General features: G+C 52.8%; 1 protein-coding gene across 10 annotated transcripts in view; it reads right to left on the bottom strand.

Moving 5' to 3' along the window:
* The window catches only part of CACNA1B (calcium voltage-gated channel subunit alpha1 B), a 192,692-nt gene that overhangs the window by 100,804 nt on the left and 67,283 nt on the right, over positions 1 to 24,605 (bottom strand). For all 10 annotated transcript variants that reach the window (XM_086684663.1, XM_086684670.1, XM_086684668.1 and 7 more), the window contains exons 12-17: positions 22,488 to 22,600; positions 18,020 to 18,132; positions 15,657 to 15,788; positions 15,355 to 15,427; positions 5,657 to 5,774; positions 2,556 to 2,623 (exon numbers count right to left, since the gene is read on the bottom strand). In XM_086684663.1, coding sequence (XP_086540789.1) covers positions 2,556 to 2,623; positions 5,657 to 5,774; positions 15,355 to 15,427; positions 15,657 to 15,788; positions 18,020 to 18,132; positions 22,488 to 22,600 — 617 coding nt within the window. The remainder of the gene's footprint in view (positions 1 to 2,555; positions 2,624 to 5,656; positions 5,775 to 15,354; positions 15,428 to 15,656; positions 15,789 to 18,019; positions 18,133 to 22,487; positions 22,601 to 24,605) is intronic.

Below are 24,605 nucleotides of genomic sequence, written 5' to 3'. Positions count from 1 at the left end.
GTCCTGGCTCAGCATCACCCACAGGAACTGTCACCGGGCGAGGGTCAGGCATAGCTACCTCACAGCCTCTGAGCTTTCCTACCAGGACCCGTCGGATCACATCTGTCTACCTGTCCCTAGCCGTGGCTGTGAGAAGTCCCTCCTTGTGTCCCCCAACACATGGCAGCCACTTACAATGCCTGATGGTATCCCCTCCCCCACCAAGTTTGTGGGAAGGACCCCCATGGCTCTCTGACACAGGTGTAGATATCCTGCCCTGCCTCTGCCCCCTCCGTGGGAAGGGGAGTGGACTTCTGGGCAGACCCTCTGGCCCCGACCCCACGTCACTGGGCAAAACCAACATGCTCTGCTTCTAGGATCTAGATGAAAAGCTCCGGGCTGAGCCCATGAGCCCGTGGAGGGAAACCGAGGCCTCCACGTCCTCCACTTACACTGCTGAGACCACTGTTATTTCCCCCAAACCCAACCCCAGGCCCACCTGGCTTCCATGGAAGCTAGTGTTCCCACTGTGGCCCAAAACATCCCTAAATCTTATCCTAGAGGCCCCAAAATGGCAAAAATTAAAACCCCTGTTAGCTGCCTGCAGATTTCCCACCACAGCGAAGAGGTCTTCAAGCTTCAGGCCCCAGAGAGGAGGCGAAGCTCCATCTACCACAGAACACCCCTATCGAGGTCCTTCTTCAAGCCGCGGGCTCCATCCTGGTTTACAGCCCTCTGGGCAGAGAGGACAGGTGTTCTACAAACAGACTTCATAGAGTTTATTTCCACTTTGAAAAGAATGTAATACTGTAATACATTTGTGGGAATGTAAAGGAAGGAGAGCCAGTCCAGGAAATGCCCCCACAGCCTAACACAGGCCTCCACCTGCTCCACCTCCCAGGGAAAGACGATTCCTGAATAAGGGCAGTTGGTCCAACATCTCACAGGGTGTCTCTGCATGGGGCAGTTGGTCCAACATCTCACAGGGTGTCTCTGCATGGAGACAGGGCCCCGAGGACATCGCTTCCTTGGTGTGTTCTCACCCACAGCACGACCCGAAGAGACGGCGAGAACTTCAAGCTCAAGCTCACCCCTGCACTAACACAGCTGGTGCCCAGACCACCAACGCTGCTGGGCACCCCCATTTCATGTGGTCCCAGAAATCCTGACACCAAGATATGTTCTGTGGATGCAGGGGATCCCCCTGACCCCACCGCCCGGAAGCCCAGCCTGGGGCCAGGAACAGTCATTCTCCGGCCCCTCCTAGATGGCAAAGCCCAGTGTTGGCCCTGGCAGACAACAGGAATGAGCAGGCCAGTGGGACTTCCAGGTCCTCAGGAGGCAGCAGCCAGAGCAGGGTAGGCGTCTATACCCCCAGGCACCACCACGGCCCAGGCCTGGGCCCGGAGAAGAGGAAGTCTGAGCAAAAGCTAAGGCAGACACACTGAATAGGCCTGCCTCCCCCTGGAGCACTCCTCCCAGAGAACAGAGGAGGGTAGCAGGGCACCTGACACCTGTCGGAAGCACTGTGGCATATTTGCACACACCCATGCTGACTGCAGAAACGTCCTGAACTTGCCCTCCTCAGGGAAAGCCCAAGTCAAGCTCACCCCTGAACAGAGAGGATGTTGACAGTCGGGACGTGCTAGATGGTGAGGGCAGGACTGTGTCAGACACACAGAGGAATGTGCACAGGTGTGAGCTCCAGCACACACACGTGTACATGGACAGGTGCACAAGCAGGTCACATGCTCAGCCAAGATGGCAAGCACGTGGGGTTTCTGCAGCAGGGGAGCACTCCCCTCAGGTGGCCCAGCGAGGCAGCAGGACCCTCCTCCTGGGAGCCAGGGCTGCACTGTCCACGGCTGTGAGGGTGAAGGTGACCAGGCAGGGGGCTGTGTCGTTGGGAAGGCAACCACAGGGGAAGCCGTGTATAATCACACCCCCCACCAGGCTCAGGGACAAGAGGAGAGTATTAGATGCCACCCGCTAGGCACAGCCAGGAGAAGAGGCTGTCCCGCTGCGGCACAAACAGGCTGACAAGGGGGCAGCAGCTGCTCCTCCAGGCTCCAGCCAGGCCTGGCATCCGAGGACAGAGCAGAGCTGCCCGGTAACTGCCTGAGCTCAACCATGCACACTCCAGACTGGCCACAGGGGCCCCTCGCCTCCCAGGGATGAGCGCGGGGGCCTGGTGCAGCCTGCCCCTCACTTCTTAGAACTCTCTGGGCTGCATCTTCCATTCTTCATAACTCCCCCTGCCTTTCTGGCCATTTTTTCCAGGTCTCGGATTCTCCAGAAGCTGCCCTTGTGCTCATCTGCCTTCCTGGCACATCATCTCTCACGCTTCCTCAGCACCAACCCACCCCCCCCCCCCACACACACACACATCTGAGTGGCAGCCTAACTTCTGCCCGTCTAGGACCTTGAGGAGATGCCCGTGGAGGGTGGTTACATGGGTCCTTAACCCTGGACTGGCCCTTGTCGTGGCTCTCTGGACTCATCCAGAGTCACACACACTGCCCCGCCTGCCCCTCCCTGCCCGTCCTGGGCTGCAGGTGGTGCCCCTACCCACGCACCTTGGTCAGCTCCTGAGCGTTGGCGAGGTTGTCCACGGCGATGGCCAGGAAGACATTCAGCAGAGTGTCTGGTTGGCTCCAGCTAAGGAAAGGAACCCTTCTGCCCCCCCACCCACCCACCCAAGTCTCCCACAGTCATGCTGCAGCTTGCCCCATGGAGAACAGGGTTCCTCATCTCCCCAGATCCTCTGTGACTATATACCTCTCAAGTCCCCTTGTTCCTCTGTCCCCTGTTGCCCTCAGACACAGACTAGCCACGCCGCCTGGTCTGCCCATCCTTCTTTCCCTCAGTCTCGTATCAACTCCCCATAATGGCCACACAAACTCCTTCCCCAACCCCATTCTTCAGGCCTGACTCTCCAGCCCCAAAGCTCAGAGGCTGTGTTGGATTAATTTGGACTGCCTACCTCTATCCCCACCTCCCCCAAATGTCTGGCCAATGTGAGAGGCCTCCCAACCAACACCTCCTGCTTTCACATGGGCCCCATCACCTTTGGGTCCTGTGAGCAGAGACCACCTAAGACAGACCATAAACATGCATATCCGGCCATGACCAGTGCTTTCAGTTCCTAGGCTAGGCTTAGGACACCAGCTCAGTGTTGTTTTCTCCCTTCCTTTTTCAAAGTGAGGTCCTGGGGCCCTCTGTTTCAAGGTGCCCTCCTGCTAGAGTGGCAAAAACAACACCCAAGTCATGCTGATGGCAGACAACGCTAGCACCCCCCACCCCTCACCTCACTGAGCCCTTCCAGGAGCACCATGACAAGGCACTACTACAATCCCCTTTTAGAAACGAGCAAGCAAAGGCCACAGAGGGTAAGTACCCCACCCAGGATCCCACAGTCAGGAGGGGTCCAAATGGCCCAGACGGGGGCCTGTGGTCGGCAGCTACCTCTCTGCACCGCCCTCCTCCAGTCTGTCCAGATCAGGCCACTAACGTGAGTCACTTCAATTTTCCTGGGGCTGGAGCTGCCTCTTCCCACAAGCTCCTCCCTGTGCACCTCAGAGCAGCGCCGCTCCAGAACCATCCCCTGCCTGCACTCTGTGCTGTGCCTCAGGCCCTCCCTGGGCCTTCCCCCGCTGCCGTCCCCAGTTAATTTCATTCCTCGGCACTGCTGACGTTTGGAGCCAAGCAACCCTTTGCGGTGGGATGTTGAACAGCATCCCTGGCCTGTGTGCACCAGATGCAGCAGCCCCTCAGCCCAGTCATGACAACCAAACCATCTCAGTCACTGCCAGTGTCCTCTGGGGGCGAAGTCACCCCAGCCAGAGCCCTGTGTCCCCTACACCTGAGCTCTTTCACCACAGGCCTGGGGATTCACCCCTCGGCCCAGGCTGCGGCTATTCCCGCCAGTGCGAGGCCTGAGGAGCAGCCGGCTTTGTATGAGGCCGACAGCGACGACTGATGCTGGTCAGGCCCCAGTCTGGCAGGGAGGCCCCCCATATGCCAGGGCACTGCCTCGTTGGCAAGGCTGCTCAGGGCTCCAGCAGAGACCAGAGGACAGGACACCGAGGCCAGGGGCCGCTTCCCCACACGAACCACAGCCACGGACACTCTCAGAGGACTTCCCACACCTGAAGAGCGGGACTAAGGTCATGCCCTGGCACCTGAGGCCCAGCAAGAGGGGCACACAGGGGCAGCAGGAAAGATTCCCAGTGGCTAGCACGAGGCCTGACCGCACAGGGTCAGAATTAGCCGTGAAGGGCTTCAGGCCGCTGCTCAGTCTTGGGGGCTGTGGGCACCTCTTTCTGGACAGAAGTTATTCCCCACCCCCACCCTCACCCCCCACCATTTGAAGCCAACACTTCAGGCTCCTTCCCTCTCTGATAACCATGGCTGCCATTTACAGCTCTCCTCTCAGCCAGCCCCCAGGCCCCCCCTGTCTGCTAAACACTGAAACAAGCACCGGCCCTCCTGAGCACCCTGGATCCTCCTCCCCAGGCCTTGTGCTCAGGCTCCCGTGGGGGCGGGGCGGGGCGGGGCTCCCCACCCTGGGGTCCAGGACCCGAGCCGTGAACGACACAGGGCTGACAGGTGGTACAATCCTGCTGGGTGTGCAGCAGGAGAGACAGTCCGATGGAGGCAGAGACAAATAAGGTCTGGAATGTCATAGGTCACAGGCTGGCATGACGGCCAGCACGCCAGGGGCAAGGAGGGACAAACGGGGTCAAGTGCCCAGGTGTGCGGGTGAGGAGACAAGGCAGAGCCAGCAGGTCAGTCTGGGAGGAGACAACACACAGGTGTTTGTCGCCAGCTCAGATCTTTTTCCAGGCTCTGCAGGATATTTAATACAGCAGATCTCCAAGTGGGGTCCCCAGGCCGCAGTACCAACACCAGCACCCCAGGGGAGTGTGGTAAAATGCACATTTGTGGTCTGGAACCTGAGCTTTAACTGTCCTTGGGGTTTCTGATACACAGAAGACTTGGAGAACCTGAGTGCCCCTGCTCAGCCTGAATTTATTGCCCCAGCAGTGGGGCCACATTCGCACCTCGCCTCTCCTGGCCCTGCCCCCTGCCTGCATCATGAGCCCAGCAGCCTCCTTCTCCCAGGTGACCTGCCTGAGGCAGAGCTGTCACCTGCGCTGGGCTCTCCTTGACCCCACAGACCCCCCCCCCCCACCACACACACACACGAGGTCCTAAAACACATGCTTGAGTGGCACCCGCTACAGGAAAACTTGCCTTACATTTCTCTGCAGGTACTAGATTTTCAGCAAGGGAAAGTTTTTTAAAAGCCCAGTACCAAAACTTAATTACAGAATTAAAGCGGGGGGGGGGGGGGGGAAACTACTGCCCTGTGTTCAAAGCCCACGTCTTCCCACGGCAACCCTCCCGAGCCTACCACTGACCATACCAACGCCCTCTGGACACCATACGCACAGTTCATGCTTCCATCAACCTTGGCCCACAGCCTCCAGATCCCCCAAGCTCAGACTGCCTCGAGAGTATTCACTGTCTAGACTTAAGCCAGCTCCCCAGAAGGAGAAGCTCCATCACTCACACTCAACGAGAAGGCGCCTCTCCTTTTCATGGCCAACACACCCCGCACCCCCCCAGGTTTCCTGGGCCCAGACCAAGCCCTAATGCACTGCAAGAAGGATACAATTTCCAAACAGCGTCAGGACAATGAAATAAAAAGAGGAGAACATGCCTTTGCTGACTCCACCTTGCGATTCGATCCCATGATACATCACTGCATTCCAGTCCTCTCCTGTTAGGATCTGTGGAGGGATAGTACCACAAGGCATGCCTACATGGCCACACGTCTGTGCGCACACTCAGAGTCAAGACATGGCTGTGTACACACGCACACGCACAGGTTTCTGGATGATGGGGTTTCTGTAGGTCAAGGTGGCCCACGGTCCTCCAGAAAAACTTCCAGAAAGACATGGCTGCTGAGCTAGGTCAGGCCTCAAAAGATGAATATGCTCTAGCATTTCCAAAAACAGAAAGGGGGTGGCAAGCAGAAGGAAAAGGCGAGCGAAGGCAAGGAAGAGAACAATAGCATAAGCTGGGGAACTGAGGCAGGGCTGAAGAGGCAGAACTCCCCACTCCCAGAGCCATGGAGGCCATGATTTTATAGATGATGTGACAGTGCGTCCAGCGGTGAGGGTAGCTAAGTGCAATGTTGCCCCATCAAGAAACATGTGTCTCTCAGCTACTATATTTTTGGAAAAGTACAAACGCATCAAGTAACAGACATTCATGTGTCCACCAATAAAAATGGACACTGCTGGGGGCACCTGGGGGTCTCAGTCGGTTGAGTGTCTGACTCCAGCTCAGGTCATGATCTCACAGGTTGTGAGTTGGAGCCCTGCGTCGGGTTCTGTGCTGACAGCTCAGAGCCTGGAGCCTGCTTTGGATTCTGTGTCTCCCCCTCTCTCTGCCCCTCCCCTGCTCACACTCTGTCCCTCTCTCTGTCAAAAATAAACATTAATTTAAAAAAAAAAAAAAAGACACTGCTCAATCTGTCCCACTGGCATCGCTGCCCACAATCACTCCTGACAGACGACCCCACTCACAAACTGGTGAGGAACCGTGTCAATAGAGTTCTACCCACGTGACATGCATGTATCTATAAATAAAATGTGCCACGTGTGTTTTAAACACACACAGGAAGGTATCATACTACACACATCATTCTTCAACTTGCTGTCCCCATCCAATATATCTTTGAAGTTTATCCATGTGATACACACATGTCCACTTATTCATGTCCCCTACTGTGACCCTTCAGGCATCCACCCACATGCCTCCTGACCACACCTTAGCTGTTTCCAGTGTTTTGCTACAGAGTTTCACTGTAAACGCTGCAAACTAGGACCACCAGGCAGCCAGTCATGCCAGCCTCTGACTTTACGAGGTTTCCGGATCGCTTACTCTAAATTACATCTGTAGTGGACACAGTTCCCGTCTGAGGGATGAGAGGGCGAGCTGATCAGGCGTCATCTTCCGGGGCCTCCTCCGCGGTCTCAGGTTTCGGACACCCCGTCTTCCCCACACGGACTGTGACACTTGCGTGCGTGTCCTTGCACATACTAGCCCTCTGTCTGCGGGAGCTACTGGACATGTTCTCAGTTCCTTTCTGTCTTATGACAGAGGGCAATGCAGCCAAATGTGTCACCGTTTCCTTCGTGCTTTCTGCTTTCTGAACCTCATTTAAGAAATTCCTCTCCATCCGAAGGCCATAAAGAGAGTCTCCTACATTTTCTTCAAGTCATTTTAAAGTTTGATTTTTCAGTTAGGGTTCTAATCCAACTGGAGTTTGTGGTAACTGCTCTGTGGATGCATGGGGATGAAGATCTACATTTTTCCCCAGTGGAAAGCCACTTTTCACAGACCCACTTTTTAAAATATCCTGTCCCCTTTGAGGTATAATGCCGTCCTCCTCCTAAGACCGGCTTCCTACCTGGGCATGTTTCCAGGTTCTCTGGTCTGGTCTTCTGGTATTTTGCCTATGTACCTCATGATGCTCCCCACTGTCGCTTCGTAAAAACTCTTGACATGTGGTGAGGCAAATCCCTCCTTCCTGAATTGTCTTGGCCATTCTTGGACATCGACTCTTCCACATTATCAATATGCTGAATTCCAAAAACAGTCCTGTTGGAATTTGCATCAGGACTACATTGAATTCATAGCTTGAACTAGGAGAACAGATACCTTTACCATGTTAAGGCCTCCTCGTTATAAATATACTTCCTGAATACCAGATCTGTAGGTCCTTTAATAACAAGTTATAATTTCGCCCATAAAAGTCTTGCATTCTGTTTGCAGATTTCTGGGTGCCTTACAGCTTTTGTTGCCTCTGTGAATGAAATCTTTCATTTTAATTAAATTTTCTAGTTGAATGATCAGATCATATAGGAAAGCTCTATTTTTGTATATTGGTCTTGTGCTAAGCAACACAAATGAATTTTATGCACTTGGCAGGACTCACCTTATAACCTGCCAGGCTCAGGGCAGGAAAAGAGCTCTACAGACCCCTTTTCTTTAATGGTTATAAAATTATCCAGGTTTTTCAGTTCTTCTTAAGCCAATTTAAATCTTTGATATTTTCCTATAAAACTGCATGTTTCATCTTAGTCTTCAAATGTCTTGCCTAATATTCTTTCGAATTAAAAAAAAAATGTCTCCCTTTCCTGTAGTTACACCTCCTTTATGGGCTATACTTTTTATTTGTGTTTTTTTTCCTTGATCAGTCTTGCTACAGTGCCGTCTACTTTATTAGTCTTCTTGAGAACAAGCTTTTTATGATTTTGTTTTCTCGATGTTTTAGTTTTGTGTCACTAACGTCTGCTTATTAACCATTTTTTCCTGCTTTCAATCTTTTTTTGGTCTTACTCTGTTCTCTTTTCTAGGTTTTTTTTTTTTTTAGCTTGCATAAAGACAATTTATTAACAGAAAACAATAATTTGAGGAATCCTGTTCACAAACCGCAATCACAGTGACCTGCTATATAGGAGGGGATGGGGGTGACATCCTCAATCCGCCCAATCTTCATTCCTGAAGGGCAAGGGCTCTGAGGGCTGACTGGGCCCCATGTCCAAGGGTCTTGGTTTGATTTCCTCCTGCAGAGGAGGATTTCCTCCTGCAGAGTTTGATGTGGACAGCAGTGACGCCCAGCTCCTTACACCTCTGGGCTACATCCTGGGCAGCCAACACGGCAGCGGAGGGAGAGGACTCATCTTGGTCTGCCTTCACCCTCATCCCGCCAGTCACGCGGCAGATGGCTTCCTTGCCAGAAAGACCGGTGACGCGGACAAAAGTGTCATCGAAGGAAGCAAAGATGTGGCACACACCACACACATTTTCTCCTTCAGCTACCTGAGGTCCAAGGCTGATGACCTGACCTTCCTTCTTTTCTTTCCCCTTGTAAGGTGCCATTTCTGTGCATCTCCTCTAGACTCCATCACTGGAGACTCTTTTCTGGGTTTTTAAGATGAGTATTTAGTTTATTTTCATTCTTTCTTTTATTTGTTATAAAAAAAGGTTTTTTTAATGCTTATTTTTGAGAGAGAGAGACAGAGCGATAGAGTGTGAGCGGGGGAGGAACAGACAAAGGGGGAGGCACAGATTCCGAAGCAGGGTCCAGGCTCCGACCTGTCAGCACAGAGCCCGATGCAGGGCTCGAACCCACAAACCGTGAGATCATGGCCTGAGCCGAAGTCAGATGCTTAACCAACTGAGCCACCCAGGTGCCCCTCTTTTATTTTGATAATTGCATTTCACATTATACATTTTCCTCTAAGTATTGCTTCAGCTTCATCCCGTAAGCTTAGATATTATTGTTCATCTAAGTATTTCATAACATCCATTGTTGATGTTTTCTTTAACTTGGTCCGTCAGCTTTCAAATGTGGGGAAGATGTCAAATAACTTTCTACTAATGATTTCTATTTATTTAAATTATATCTAGAATGTGCCCCGTCGGATAACAATTCTTCAGTATCTGTAGGAATTTCCTGGGTGACCTAACACGTGGTCAATTTCTGTAAATGCTCTATAATGACTGTTTGGTTTGTTATCTAGCAGCTGGGTGCAGGGTTCTACAGACGTCAACCGACGTGTTTTTCACGAGCTCTTCTGCATCGTTTCTAATCTTCTGTCAGCCTCATCCTATGGTTTGAAAGAAATGTATTATAAACCTCTTATAAGATGTGGACTTCCACGTACTTCTGTCAGTTTCTGCTCAGTGTATTTTTAGGCCGTGTTGGTAGGTCATGCAGATTCAGGATTGCTGTCTTCTTTTCGTCGTTATGTAATATACTTCTTTATTTTTACTAAGGCTTTTTTTCCCTTAACTTCTATTCTGGCTGATGTTAATATTACACCAGCTTTCCTTTGGTTAATGTCTACTTAGTTCATCTTTCTGTGTCCTTTTATTTTTTATTTATGTACTATTTCAAACGTTCAGAAAGGTATGATGAATAAATTTTAACAACCCTCCGTGTACCCACTCCCCGGCCTGAGAACTGAAGCATTCAAAGGGAGGTGGCACTCCTTGAGTGGAACCCCCTCCCCCTTCCCATTCCCCCAGCCCAGCCCCCAGCGACACGGCACACCCTGAATCTGGTATTTATCATTCCCACACAAGCTTTTATACTTTCATGCATATATGCCATAAGCAATATTGTTTGGCATGTTTTCATCCTTATTTAAATTTTTTTTTCAACATTTATTTATTTTTTGGGACACAGAGAGACAGAGCATGAACGGGGGAGGGGCAGAGAGAGAGGGAGACACAGAATCGGAAACAGGCTCCAGGCTCCGAGCCATCAGCCCAGAGCCTGACGCGGGGCTCGAACTCATGGACCGCGAGATCGTGACCTGGCTGAAGTCGGACGCTTAACCGACTGCGCCACCCAGGCGCCCCTTCATCCTTATTTAAATAGTATCATATGTTGTGTATTATTCTGAATCTTATTCTTTTTTGCTTAATATTATACTTGCGAGATTCATCCATGTTAATACATTTAATTCTAGGTCACTCATTTTCCTGCTGTACGGATAACACAACACACTTTTCTCATCGATTCTCCTGTTGATGAACTTTGTGGCGACTCCCAGTTGTTTGCTATTATAAATAATGTTGCTACAACGTCTCACAAGTGTCTCCTTGTGCAATTGGGTGGGAGACTTTCCAGAGCACAGACCCACAACAGGAACTACTCATATGTAAGTTCTAGTTATTAGATTTTATGAAATCACTTTCCAAAGTGGTTCCATCAGCCCAGCAACAGCATAAAGTCACCCGCATGTCTCCACATCTTCTCTAAACCTGGTATTGTTGGGTTTAATTTCTGCTAAACTGACAGACAGGCAGGCTATCTCAAGATGGGTTGAATTTGCATCTCCCTGACTACTAGGAACGCTGGTAATAGTCCTTACAGGCTCATTCATCAGCCCAACATCCTCTCCTGTGAGATGCTTGGTTACACTCTGCTTTTCCCACTACATTATTTGTCTTTTCTTTTTGATTTGTGGAAGTTCTTGATATATTCTGGACACTAACCCTTCGATGGCTATTTGCTAATACTGTGAAAATGTCTTCTCCAAGTTTATGACATTAAGAACATTTTTTTCAATGTTTATTTATTTTTGAAAGACAGAGAGAGAGAGAGAGAGAGAGTATGTGTGTGTGTGTGAGAGAGAGAGAGAGAGAGAGAGCAGGGGAGGGGCAGAGAGAGAGACAGGGAGACACAGAATCGGAAGCAGGCTCCAGGGTCTGAGCTGTCAGCACAGAGCCCAATGCAGGACTCGAACCTACGAACTGCGAGATCATGACCCGAGCCAAAGGTGGATGCTTAACTAACTGAGCCACACAGATGCCCCAAGTTTATGACTTTTAAAAAACATTTGTACAGTATCTTTTGATGCACAGAAATTTCTATTTTAATAGTCAAATTTGTCAAACTCTTCCTTTATGATCTGTGCTTCTTCAGTCTTAGGAAGGATTTCCCCTGCCTTGAGTTTAGTACCATTACACTCCTCTATGTACTGCTAAAGTTTCAAATTTGCTTTTCACATTTAGGTCTTAATCTATCCAAACTGATTTCAAATCTGGTGCAACGTAGGAATCCAATTGTGTGTTTTGCTCTATGGATAACCAAATTGTCCCATACTGTCAGCAATTACAACACTCAAGTTTTCTGTGTATATAAATATTCCAGCTGTGAACATTCTTTCTTCCTTGCCAATCCAGAGAAATTGTTTCACACTTTCTTGTTCTACTGCACTACGACCACTGGTACCAGCATAATCTGCTAAGAGTTTTTACTTGAAAGGAATGTTGGGTTTTATCGTGTGATTCCATTTTTTTAGAAAAAGTGTATTTCAGACACACGTAGAGTATGATGAATCCACACAGTCTCAACAGTGAACCAATCTCCCAATCTTGCTTCTCTGTTCTCTCACTCTATGCCATGCTCTTGTTGGGTTCAGGTGTTTTTCTGATCACACAGGGTTTTTTACTCCTTTAATCGGCAAAGATGATGAATTCCATTAATAGACTTTCTAATGTTGAGTCATCTTGTATTTCTGGATTAACTCAAGTTGATCATAATGATAATTTGTAAGCAAATCTAGATTTGATTAGTCATTGTTTCCCTTCTCTCTCTGGGTTTGTGATCACAACCTATATTTTTATTTTAGTATTATCCTTATCTAGTTGTGTCACCAGCAAGACCCCCACTGGCCGCCCTTCTTCTTCACATGAATGTTAGCCTTAACTTTTCAGAGGCAAATAACGGGAAGAGCTCAGCCAGCCTGGACCAGCTTGAGCTCAGTCACGAACTCCCACCTCGGCAGGCGGTTGCCTTTATCCCTTTACCTCTTTCTAATGTGAAAATCTCCTTCCGAGGTGGAGCACAAGTCTCACTAGCATAGCAGATGATGCGTGTACAGGCATGTTTCCTGAGCGTGCATGAGTGGCCATATACCCACCTCTATATATGTTGACAAAAGCTCCCCTTCCTGAATATTCATATCAAAGGAACACACTCACCCCACATGGGGGGTCATGGCTTTGGAAGTTATTCCCCATGATCTCCTTACTTACCGCAAATAAAAGTTTCCTTTGTGTGACAACTCCCCCTGCCTGTAGTCTCTGCCTGTAACTCATCATAAAGCAAATTCACATTAATTCGGTCATGGTTTTTTATATCAAGGTTATTCTAGTCTCATAAGATGAGCTCGGTGCCTTCCTTTTTATCTTCTCTGGAGTCATGTGTATAAAACTGGAATAATGTCTTCCTTAAATATTTAGTAGAATTCACTCACAAAATTAGAACATGGTGGCTTGGGGGGAAGGCTTTTAATTATTCAACTTCTGAAACAGTTCAGATTTTTAAATTCTTCTTGGTGAGTATAATGTTCTTTTTTTCTTCCAAGTCACTGGCTTTACTAAATATATACATGTCTGCAGTGCTTTCGGCAATCGGGGGGTTAGTGACTCTCCGTATTAGCATCTGAACGTTCCAGTGCTAGCTCACACTTGAACCTCGGCTCTCCGGGTTGGCATTCCAGGCTGACAGGTGCTGTTCCTCAGTATTTCAAAGTTACTCCCCCAACCTTCTGCCATCAGGCTGTCCTTCTTCTGTAGCGAATCTCTTTCTAGAGTTGTTTTTAAGATTTCCTCTTTAACACAACATGTCTAAGCTTGCCATGACTTCCGCTCACCCTGATCAGCTCTCTGAACACACACGCTCTAGGACTTGGCTGGAACCACACTGCTGTCGGCTCTCTCACCCGACATGGTGCAGCTGGCTCAGTTCCTCCACATCTTCCGGCTCACCCGTCCTTTCTTGGGTCATATCCAGTGTATAGTTTACCTTTGGGTTTTTTTTTTTTTTTTAATTTTTTTATTTAAATAGCTATCTGTTGCATTCCTAGGATTTCAGCTTAGTTCTTTTTTGTATTAACCTGTTCTTGGTTCTTAGGTACTTTTTGTTTTAATTTTGTGTTATGTGTTACGAGCTCTTCCTCTAACACTCTATAGCGCTCAAGCACATTGGGCACAAAGTCGCCTGCATTTCTTCTGCTATTCCTGTCCTGTTAGCAGTGAGCTCACCTTCCGGCTACAGATGTTGTCAGCCCTCTTCTGTAGGGTCAGCTTCACCAGGGTTCAGCCTACAGGTTCACCACGAGGCCATGTGCTCTCCCTCTGCCCTCCAGCCCCATTCAGAAGCAGGAGCTCCCATCTTAGGGTCTCAGGCCCCCGTCCAGCACCATCCATGGAAGACACAGGCCTGGCCTGGCCCGTTGTCTGCCCTTGAGATCTTCTCAGCCTCCTCTGGCCATATTTGCTCTCTCTCAGCTCTGGTCCTCTGCCCCTCAAAGGGCCACATACCAAGTGCCACATGGATGCTTCTGACACCGAGCCCACCTGCCTCGCACAGACCACATTCTGGGCGCCCGGGTCTCTTCATCTCTCATCACTGTTCCACTTCCAGCCCACAGTTTGTTTTCTGCGTGGCTGGGTCCTTTTAATTTCTAGATGTATCTATTAGCTTATTGCTGTGTTCAGACGAGAGGGGGTCTAAGGTCTAAACCAGAGCCATCTTTTCCCCTAGCTTTGACCTCCTCTTCCCCTCTATCCCACACCAGCACCATGAGCCTCATTCGGCACCTTTCTGTTCTGTTGCGATAAACTGAACAAAGCAGAGCCCTGTCAATCACATCACCTCCCTGCTTTGGGAGCCCCTGTGCCACCTCCTGCTAGCCAAAGCCTCTGGGCCTGGCAAGGAAGGCCCACCCAACCTGGCCTCTGCCAGCCCCAGTCCTTCTGCCACAAACCTTGTGCCTTCGCTGCCCCCAGCCTCCACTTCCTGCTACTGTGTCTGGAACACACTCCTGCCAATTCGCCTTGCCTGCCTTTCAAGATCCCACTGGGCAGCCCTAGTGACGCACAGGAGGAAGGCACTCCTTCCTATAAACTGAGCAGATCACACTGTGCAGGAAAGGTCATGACCACCCGCTGCTAGAGGCCATAATCTGGAGACCAAGGGTAGCCCCAGAGACCAAGGGTCCAAGCTGAGCCCCTGGCCTGAGCACACATGGCCTTTTGGGCTTCCCTAAGAGTCATCATGGGCAAAACAATAACCCATCCCACCCTGCTCAATCACAGGCATGGTGTCCAAGGAGGTTCATACGACAGAGACATTTGGCATCCTCCTACAGGTGAGGACAGCCACAGGGGCATCAGGGCTGCCAAAGCCCTGCAAGGGGACAAAGTGCTAAACGCTTCAAAAGGGAACCCTCTGCGAGGGCAGAGATCACCTGAGTTGATGCAAGGTTTGCATCACAGAGGACATGGCCCAAGAGCCTGAGCTTCTCAAGGAGTCACGGTGACCAAGTTGTCCAGACACAAAAAAGAACTGAAGGGTCACCGGACCTGACATACAGGAGGGAGAAGCTTAGGTAGTGCTTGGCTGTTTTATTCTCAAAGGGTCAAAGACAGCCTTGACTCCAGGTCCTGGTGCTGAGACATAAGTCGGTGGCTTGAAGTCCAATGGCCACTAGACAGTTGGGTCCCCCAGGGACCTACACATGCTTGTCGGGACAGCATCACAGCACCCAGCTTCCCTCCAGAACTAGTTCCTAGATCTGGTGGCAGGGACCCAGGGACTGGAGGCCTACACGCTGGAGACCTCCCTATGCTCATCTCCGGCTTGTTCTCTTCTATTTTCTGGAAAGTTCTATCTGAAATGTTGGCTGTTCAGGTTGTGCTGAGGCACCAGCAAGGGGCTGACAGGGAAGGCTGCCTTCCCAGCACCTGGAGAGCTGAGGGAACCAGAAGCCTTACCTGGAAGACGGTAAGGATGGCCGCGGGGAAGGTGTCAAAGTTGGTTGTCGGGGTCTCATCTTGAAAGTTGAACCTGAGGAAAATAAGAAGTCTCGGGAGGAGGCAGCCTCATCAGGATCCAGGGGCACTCTGGCATGCCATGCTGTCCCAGGCTGTGAATGGGCCGTGTGCTCGGAGCCACTGTCTTCCTGGGGGACCTCCAGGTGGAAGACAGGTGGAGGGGCCTGGGCAACACGTCAGCGCTCAGCTCTGCCTCCCCAGCGGGGGCCCCCAGCCTCATACGCCCCCTAGGACCCACTTACTGTCCCCCGAACAGCTGCATGCCCAGCAGGGCAAAGACCACGATGAACAGGAACAGCAGGAAAAGGAGGCTGATGATAGACTTCATGGAGTTGAGCAGAGACACCACCAGGTTCCGCAGGGAGCTCCAGTACCTGTCGGGGCACATGGGGTCTGTCTGCACCTGGCCATGTCCGCCGAGGCCCGACCCTCACGCTGATGCCACGCTCTGGACTCTCACTGTCACACCTGTGGCTTCCAAGACCTTCTAAACCCCAAGGGCCCCACACCTGGATGGGCAGCGAGAGCTCTTCTCTGGAGTTCCAGATTCCTCCACCAGGGGCTCCAGGGGGAAGGTGAAGAGCCCGTGTCCAGTGCTGGACTCACTCTCATCTCTCAAACCTGCCCTTGTCACTTTGCCCAGCAGAACGGTGTCTGACCTCTCTCCACCCCTCAACACCCAGGCAGCCTCCGGGTGTCTGAGCGGGGGCTCAGACCACAAGTCAAGAATGAGCCACACCAGAACATAATCAGCCCCCTGGCCTGCGCCGAGCAGGTCCTCAGCGCTGTGATGGGTGGTGTAAGCCCGGTGCCAATGCCCCTCTCAATGCCCTCTCACCAAGGGTCTGGGACACAGCATGCGGTAGGGGGGCAGCACTGCGAGACCATTTCCTGGCATCCCACAATGCCCACCCCTCCGTCGCACTCTTCATATGCTCCTGGAGGTCAGAGACCATGTCCCTCTCATTCAACTGGACCCAAGCACACAGGCCCCAGTGAAGTCTGCTGGTGGCCTGGCTGTTGACAGCTCACTCACTGAGTGACTGGGAGTCCAACCCCACGCCAGCATCTGGAGAGCTCCTCCCCAGGAGAGGCCAGGACACATGGCCTCCAGCCACTGGAGACATGCCACATGCCTCTGTGCCTCTGCACATGCCGTTCCACCACCCTGGAAAGGTGGGGATGGCAGGACAGACATCAGTCATCTGTGCGCACCCTGCCCCTGGGCGTCCCTGGGCCCTCAATGGTGCCAATGTCACAGAGGCTCACCTGTCTTTCATGAATTCTCTTTTAGGGCACTCAAGGGTTCACAGAAGATGGGCTGGAAGACTCTGGAAAAGCCGGCCCACCTCAGGACAGGGGCCATCTGGTTTCCAGAAGGAAGTGGAGCCCCTAAGACACCAGGCCCCTCAGCCAAGATGAAGGCAGACCTCGTGGTCACCTCCCAGAGCGATGCACATGGAAGCAACAGAGGACTGACACCAGACCGCACGAGGCATCCAGTGGCATTTGTGGACCCAGCTAGGCCAAGCTCTTGCCCAAAACTCTCCTGCAGTGACACCATCGTGTCCTCAAATGGTCTTAGGTTTGGATTTGAAACAGACTGGAAAAGACCAAAAGAACTCCCATCTACCCTGGGGAGATCAGTGGGATCCTGAGAGGCCACTGGAGGGGTGACCTAGAGCCCAGGCTGCGGGGGACACTGCATGGAAATCCATGCTGGAGCATGTGTGGGCTACATACTGATGGCACAGGAGTCCAGAAACTCTGGGTAGATGAGGTCCCTGCTGTGCTGTGTGGCCACAGTTAAGACCAGCTGAGGGCACGGCAGCCTTTGCTGTTGGAAAGACAGCTGTGGGTGAGGTGTTCCCCGTCTTCCCACCACTAGAACCCTGGCACAGAGGCCCAGCACTCAATAACTATATCACACCTCCGCATGGGCCCCACCCCCTCAGAGACAAAATGCAGCAAGTCGCGTCCAGGGTTACATAAAGAACCAAGTGGAATAGAACTGAACACACAGGCCTGTCACTGTCCTCTTGCCACAGCCTAAACAGGGCAAAGTCAGGCACACGGTGGAGAAAGCAGGCCTGGGAACGGGAGCCGTGTGGGAACCAGGGGTTCAAGTCGCAAGGTCAAAGTCAGCTGAGGCCTCCCTCCCTCTCTGGGGGCTGCAGGGAAGGTGGGCAGATTTGGGGCCAGGATGATAAAAAAAAACAAACAACTTCCATCTGATGGGTTCTCTTTCCTCTTCAACTAGGAAGCAAAGTCAACTTTGAAGGTTGAAAGATGGGACTCTGGTTTCAAAAGTGGGGACGGTATGAAACTGTGAGGAGCAGGCTAACTAGGAATCCTGCCGGCAAGTCAGGAACAACCCTGAGGACAGACAGGCCCCCAGGGCCAAGACACAGCCACGCTGGGCAGGTGTTTTATACCCATCTTTTGTATTTAAACCATTATTATAAGCACAAAAAGAGGTTCCAGACGGCTGAGTTCAAAGCCAGCACCATGAATTCCTAGGAACAAGCATGCTGTGTCGACCAGTCTCACACGTGACCTGCATTCCCCGTCCCCACCTCCACCCGGGAGCACACAGGTGACATACTTTGTGACTTTGAAGATCCGCAGCAACCGGAGTGCCCGCAGCACGCTGATCCCGAAGGAGGTTCCTGGCTTGATGGCGGCCCAGACCACTTCAAAGATGCTCCCCACAATGACCTGTGGTGCAGACGGGGTCGGCCTCAGGCACACGCACGCGAGTGTCACGCATGGGCCTGTGCGGGCAAGCGTCTCCGCGTGTGTGCGGCGGGATCACTCCCAGCATCCGCAGCACAAGGTACACGCCTCACACTGAGCTCCTGCGCCCACCAGTCCTGGTGCTCACCTGCGCCCCAACGTGCCCACCCCGTGCATACCAGGAGGACACAGGGTGTAGAGGGAGGGCAGGCCGACTGGTTTCCTGACCAACTCCGCATCAGATCAGCCTGACGTCCACGTTCTCCCAGGCACCGAGAGCCTGGTGACTGTGCCAGGACCAGGGCCCTGAGGCATGACTGGAGACTCCTGAACAGTTTAACGCGGTCCACTAACCCGTACGTCTGTGCTGGCAGGTGCACAAGCCGTGGGCCATCCCAGACGCACAGCCGTCCTCTGCATCTCTCTCACGTCGAACACAAACACATGGGTCAGAGAACATCCAGGGAGCCCGACGCCTACAGGCCTGCTGTGGCGCTGGCAGCACTACAGTGGGACCAGCTCGCCACCACCTGTGCCTGGCGACCCTGAGCACCTCTACCAATTTTTCACAGCACACACGCAGCCTCCAGATGTTTGTCTGGGGCTGGTGAGCACCGTTTCCAAAGCTACATTCTTATTGCCAGTCTTCCAGCACTTCTGTCTTCCCTTAACCCTCAGAATTTGTTCCCATTCGTTCTTGATGCAGGTGGCCCCTGAGATGGCCCACAGTGATCCCCCACTACTTGGTGTCTCCCCCAACCTTGAATATCCTTGTCCCCTCAAGGGTGGGTTGGACCTAGTGACGCACTTTGAGCAAAGAGAATGTGACGGAAGTGACGGGCTGTCACCTCTGAGATTCGGTTCCAAAGACTGGCTTCCTTCTCCATGCTCTCAGCTCTGCTGCGGGCAGCCAGCTGCTGTGTTGTGGGACATGAGGAGAGGCCCCCGTGACCAGGAACTGAGGCCTGGCGGCCATGAGCGAGAGCTTAGGCATGAGCTCCCAGCCTCCAAAGAGCCTGTGGTGACTGCAGCCTCGTGGCAGAGTGACAGCCAGGGGGCCCCAGTCAAGTGGCACCTGACTCCCGACCCACCGGGAGTCGGTGACTCCCGACCCACCAAGATGAGAGATAACAAGCGTTTGTTGTTTTAAGCCACTAAGCTTTGGGGCGACTTGTTACACACCGAGAAAAACCAATACGCGTTTTGGAGACAGAAGCGGAGCACACTCTACAATAAGCCCTAGATGTGGGCGGGGTTTTGGAGCCAGAGAATGGGCCCCGAGCAGCACGTCAGTGAGAGCCCACAGCGCCCTCAACACACTACCCATGGGTCCTGGACAGCGAGGGAGTGTGAACGCTTCACATAGGTGTCTGGGGGACAGCGAGGACATCGGCAAGAAACTACAGGGAGCCCTGCTGTGCACTGCCAGGAAGTTCGGCCACACGGTCGCCCGCGGTTATGTGGAGAGACGAAAGCGAGCCATGTGAACCAGGAGGCCTCCGAGGCGTCTGCAGGTGCTGCCGGGGTCTTCTTGCTGCACAGTCAGGGTGGGAAGAGAGAGACGCAGAGGGAAGTGCCGTCCTCCAGGACGTGCCCGCTTTGGAAATGCTCCCCTATCTCCAGACAGCAAATAGTGCCACATTAGGAAATGGCACAGTGCAAAGAAACAGCCAGGGCAGGGGCACGACTGTGACACTGCGGGAGCCTGAGAGCCCCGTCCAGTCCCATGTGAAGCCCCACGGAGATAGAGGTGAACCTCGCACATCAGCCCACTGAGCAGCAAGCCTTACAGGGCCCAAATGTGCCCCGGTCTCAGTCCGCTCAGCATGGGCACCCAGTGGGGAAGGGCCGATCGCTAGCGTAGGGACAGCTTTTGTCAAATGGGGTGAATTCCGGGAAGACTCATGACATACACACGATGCTCTGAGAAGACTTAGTTTTGCAGGAACATCACCAGCTTGGGTTGAAAGAGATGGAGACAGTACAAGACAAAAAATAGGCCTTTGGATTCCCAAAATTCTACTGGTAGGAAGCAGGCTGAGAGAACTGTCTAGCTGAAAACATATGTTATCTTTTCTGGAACAAGAAAGGTGACACAGAGGCTAAAACAAAAAGCCCAAGGGGCTTCCCAGCCCTTAAGAACTTATCCTGGTGTCTCCAAACTTTCCCAGCAGGGTTCCAGAACTGCTATGGGCCAGGGACTCCCTGTGCACCCTGCTGTCCCCTCTGAACATGACTGTCTACGGCAGGTACCCAAGTCCATCCCACCACCATGTGGGTGATACCCCGTCTCTTTAGTTCACCAGATCCACGGGTGGAGAGGGACCGAGCAGCTGTCCTTGAGGAGCCACTCTGGCCTGATTTGGGCGATGAGGCCCTAGACTCTGAGCTGGCGCCATGATGGGATGTGGCTGGGGAAGCAGGAGGAGGTGGCTGTATCTGCACTAGGAAAGATAGAATCACTGGGAGCCAGATGGTGGACTGTGGCAGGCAGCCTCTAAGATGGCCCCCAGTGACACTTGCCTCCTGGGTTTCACGTCCCTGGGTAATATCCCCCACCCCTGTTAAATGTGGGCTGGGCCAAGTGACCCACTCCTAACAAATAAAATACGGCAAAACTGATGGGTCATCTCTCTGAGACCGGGTTCCTGTGTTTTCCGTCTTGGGTACTCTCAGTCTCTCTGTCAGGTCACAAGCTGCCGCGTCGTCAGGACACTCAAGCAGCATCGGGAGACATTCATGAGACCGAGATTGAGGCCTGACACCAACCATGTGAGCGAGCTTGGAGGCCGGTCGTCCGAGTCCTGTCCTATCAACAGCCATGTGATGAGCCTAAATGCAAATTCTCCAGTCCTCATCCAGGCTTGAAATGACCGCATCCCAGCTGTCAGCGGGACTGTGACCTCCTTCAGAGACCCTGGGCCACAGGCATTCAGTCAAGCCAGACCTGGACTCCTGACCTGGAAAACTGTGACCCAGCAGACACGCTATATGCTGCTAAACTTTGGAATAATCTGTTAGCTTATGTGTAAGTCATTCCATGTCCTGGGATCCAGTTAGTTCAAACCAGAAGACACAAACACATTTACAAGTTTAAGGATAAGTTTAAGGGTTCTCTGAAAGCTCTTGAGCTCTTTGGATCTCCTCTGGCCTATTATACACTACAGCCTTTCCCTGTAACTAAGAAGGCAAAGGACAAGAAGGCGTGTCTCAGAAACGCAGGTGTCCATGTCTCAAAGCACGCCCTGGGCAGCCACCACCCCTCCTTCCCCACAGAGATCAGGCAGCCTTGCGTGGTGTAAACCCGCTGCTCCAGGGCCAGAACTCCTGGGTCCACGCTGCCTCCCCCACAAAGTAGCTGGGCAGCCTTGGGCCAAGCACACCACCTCTCCAGTTACTCATCTACAAAGTGGGAGTCCTTGCGAAGGTTTAACAAAGCCGTGGACACAATGTTCCATCAACTCCACTGACAGAAAAAGTCAAAGTCACACTGAATTTTCAAGTTGAAGTTTTACTTCTGCCTACGTTTAGGGCCCCCCCCCACCCCCCCCCTGCCAGCTCCTGAGAACTCTGCAGAGGTGTGAGTGAGCCTGCCTCGCTCGGGGAGGGCATTGCCACATCTCACTGACAACCTCTAGTGGGTCAGAACGCCTCCCTGGGCTCTGGGCTCAGCACCAGAGAGGTGTCCACATGCTCTGCTGGCCTGGGAAGGCCTGTGCCACTTCCTGGGCTCTGTCCCAGTGAGTCTTGGGAACACCTGCCTTTGAAACTTCCCTGACCTACAGAGATTGGTGAAGGGACCCAGGCCGGGCCCACGAGGAGGGCTGGACCATCATGGCTTGTCAGTCCTCCCCTGAATCATGTGCCAAGCTGCCCACAGCCAGATCTGTAGGACAGTAAAGACTCAGGATCACAGTCCCCTTGAGCTCTGTTGGGGACACTGAGCCCTCCATGGGACAGCAGCACATTTAAAAGACTGCTGTACCAGGCACACAGAGGGTCACAGCACCTTCAGTGATCTTAAGATCCTACAGACAGGGTCGGGGATGGGAAGCAGGATGTCGTACAGGTGGGGAATAGACTGTGGCTGGAACCCCCATAAGTCAGGGCCCGAAAAGGACAGGCCTCCCCTCTGTCAAAGGCCCCTCACCGTCTATAGGAAGCCTTTTTGACCCACACAGGGTCACAGTACCCTCAACCACCTGGGCCCTGCTGCACAGACCCCAGCTCACACTGGGTACAGCTTAGTGGGAGGGGGCCGTGTGCACTCTCAAGCAAGGATACAGCTAGACCCTCCTGGACCCCTAGCCGGCATCTCTGGTGAGGATCTTACTCACCCCAAAGTCGAAGCAGTTGAATGAGGACCGGAAGTAGCTTCTGGGCCCCAGGCCATACATCTTCAGGGACATCTCTGTGAGGAAGAGACCCAGGAAAACAAACTCTGCAAAGTCTAGGAGAAGCCGGAGAAGAGGGGGATTAGCTCTCAGCCTCTTCCCACCTGGCTCCAGCCCAGACTGGAGGACAAGACCTCTGGGCCTTTCCAGGATTGAGCCCTGCAGGCCTGGTCTGTGGCCCCTGAGCTCAGAAATCTCAGCCCAGGACAGGAATAACAAATAGATTGGGATTGGAAGGGGCACAAAGAGATGCTTCTTTCACTTTGAAATAGGATGCGTGCCCAGTGTCTATAGCACACAAAGACAGCCTCCACAAGAGGAGAGATCCTGGGATGGGGCTCAGGAGTGAGTTCTAGGGCCACACAGTACTCCCCAGGGGGTCCCCATGGAGAAGCTGGATGCCTTCAGGCTTGCTCCCCACCCCATGTTCTAATCACAGTGGAGCCCCTCAGCCTCCTCATCAGAATCACCCTGTCTTTCCGGAAAGATTTTCCCGACACCTCCCTCAGGGTCCCTGCGTCATCTTATTTGGTTTTAACTTTGTTCATGTGCTCACCTACCACCTGAACATCCCCAGGCCTGGCCAGCATGAGGCTCCCAGGAGGCGCCAATGCTTGCTGGGGGCCTGGAGGATGTCACCCCCTCAGTCTCTTGAGTCCCACAGAGGCTCCCATGTGTGGCGCACCTTCCTTCAGGCTGGGCCCCACTGCAGCAGCAGCAAGCAGGGCCCGCCCCGGCCCAGGAGTCCCGCCACCAGCTCTGCTGACCTTTAAGGTCAGCAATGAGGGCCATGCTGAGAATCCCAGGCACACAGACAAGACACAACTCCTAACCCAGCCTGAGCAACAGGCAGTGTCAGAGCAATAAGCAACAGGCAGTCAGGAAGCTCCACAAGGCCACAGACAAGAGATGCAGCCCAGCCAGGCTCTGCCACTGGCCAAACCAATAATTCCAGACGGCAGAACAAGATCACTGTCTTTGATCTTCCTCCCCAAGTGCAGTCACTGGAGAGTGACCAGCCCAGCATTCCTGGGGCCTCTGGCATCCAGACTGGTTGGGAGACTGGACCTCAAGCAGCTCTTGATAAAACACAACCGAAGACGGGACCACACACCTCCTGCCTATGGGCACTGGCATCTGCTCTCCTCCACAGCTCTCTGCCAAGTGCTACACTATACAGCCCCAGATGCCTCAGTCAGGGCCAGATGGGCAACAGCCCAGACTCTGGAGGAGCAGAGATACCGGCCCCACTGCCCGCAGAGAGATACGCAATGGCCCGCATGGCCCGCATGGCCCGAGGTTTCAGGTAGGGAACCACCTTCCATGGCTTGAGTACATGGGTAATCAGCTCCTGTAAGCAACTCACCACAAGAAGCGTGGCCTCTGAAGCCAGCCAAAAAATCCCCAAGGCACCCCAGCCAGGCACGGGATGAGTAATGAGAAGGCAAAGCTGACCCCCTGGAGAAGCCAAGAAGCCAGTGTCACAGGTGTGGATGCCCGCTGACCTAAGCAGAAGAACCCACCTCAGCCAGGCCTGAATGACTGACGCCTGGTCCTGGCTGTGCAGAGCTGCAGGTGTGAGGGGCGGTCGGGAGCTACCCTGCCCCCAAGTCCAGCTCGGAATACCACAGCAACCTGCAAAGATCCAAGGCCACCGAGCCCCAGAGCCCCTCCACAAGGGTCACAAAGGCACCTGCCCCTGCCCCTGCCCCTGCCCCTTGGGGCACCCCACAAAAAGAGGTCAGGGCCTGGAAGAAGAGGCCACAGAGACGGGACTTCCAGCTGCCCACACGACAGACCTTGGAGCTACAGCTGCCCAGGCACTGATCTTGCTCCCAGCAGACCCAAGTGAGGGCACTGCAAGGAACTAGCACGGAACCTGACAAATGGCGAGGCTTTTTCAGAGAAAGGGAGCAACTGGGCACAGAAACCCCCAACATCCTGCTTGCCCTTTCGCTCGCCTGAGGAGCAGACCCACTGACTTCATATGCTCAGCCTCCCCTCTGAGGCCAAGAAAGGGTGTTCAGCCGTTCACTCCAGAATCATTCATTCAACTAACAG

This window comes from Puma concolor, chromosome D4, assembly GCF_028749965.1.
Source record: "Puma concolor isolate L17-30 chromosome D4, mPumCon1.1.hap2, whole genome shotgun sequence".
In the NCBI taxonomy this organism is placed as follows: Eukaryota; Metazoa; Chordata; class Mammalia; order Carnivora; family Felidae; genus Puma; species Puma concolor.
Note: the sequence above shows the minus strand (reverse complement) of the source record. Positions and strands in the feature narration are given on the sequence as shown.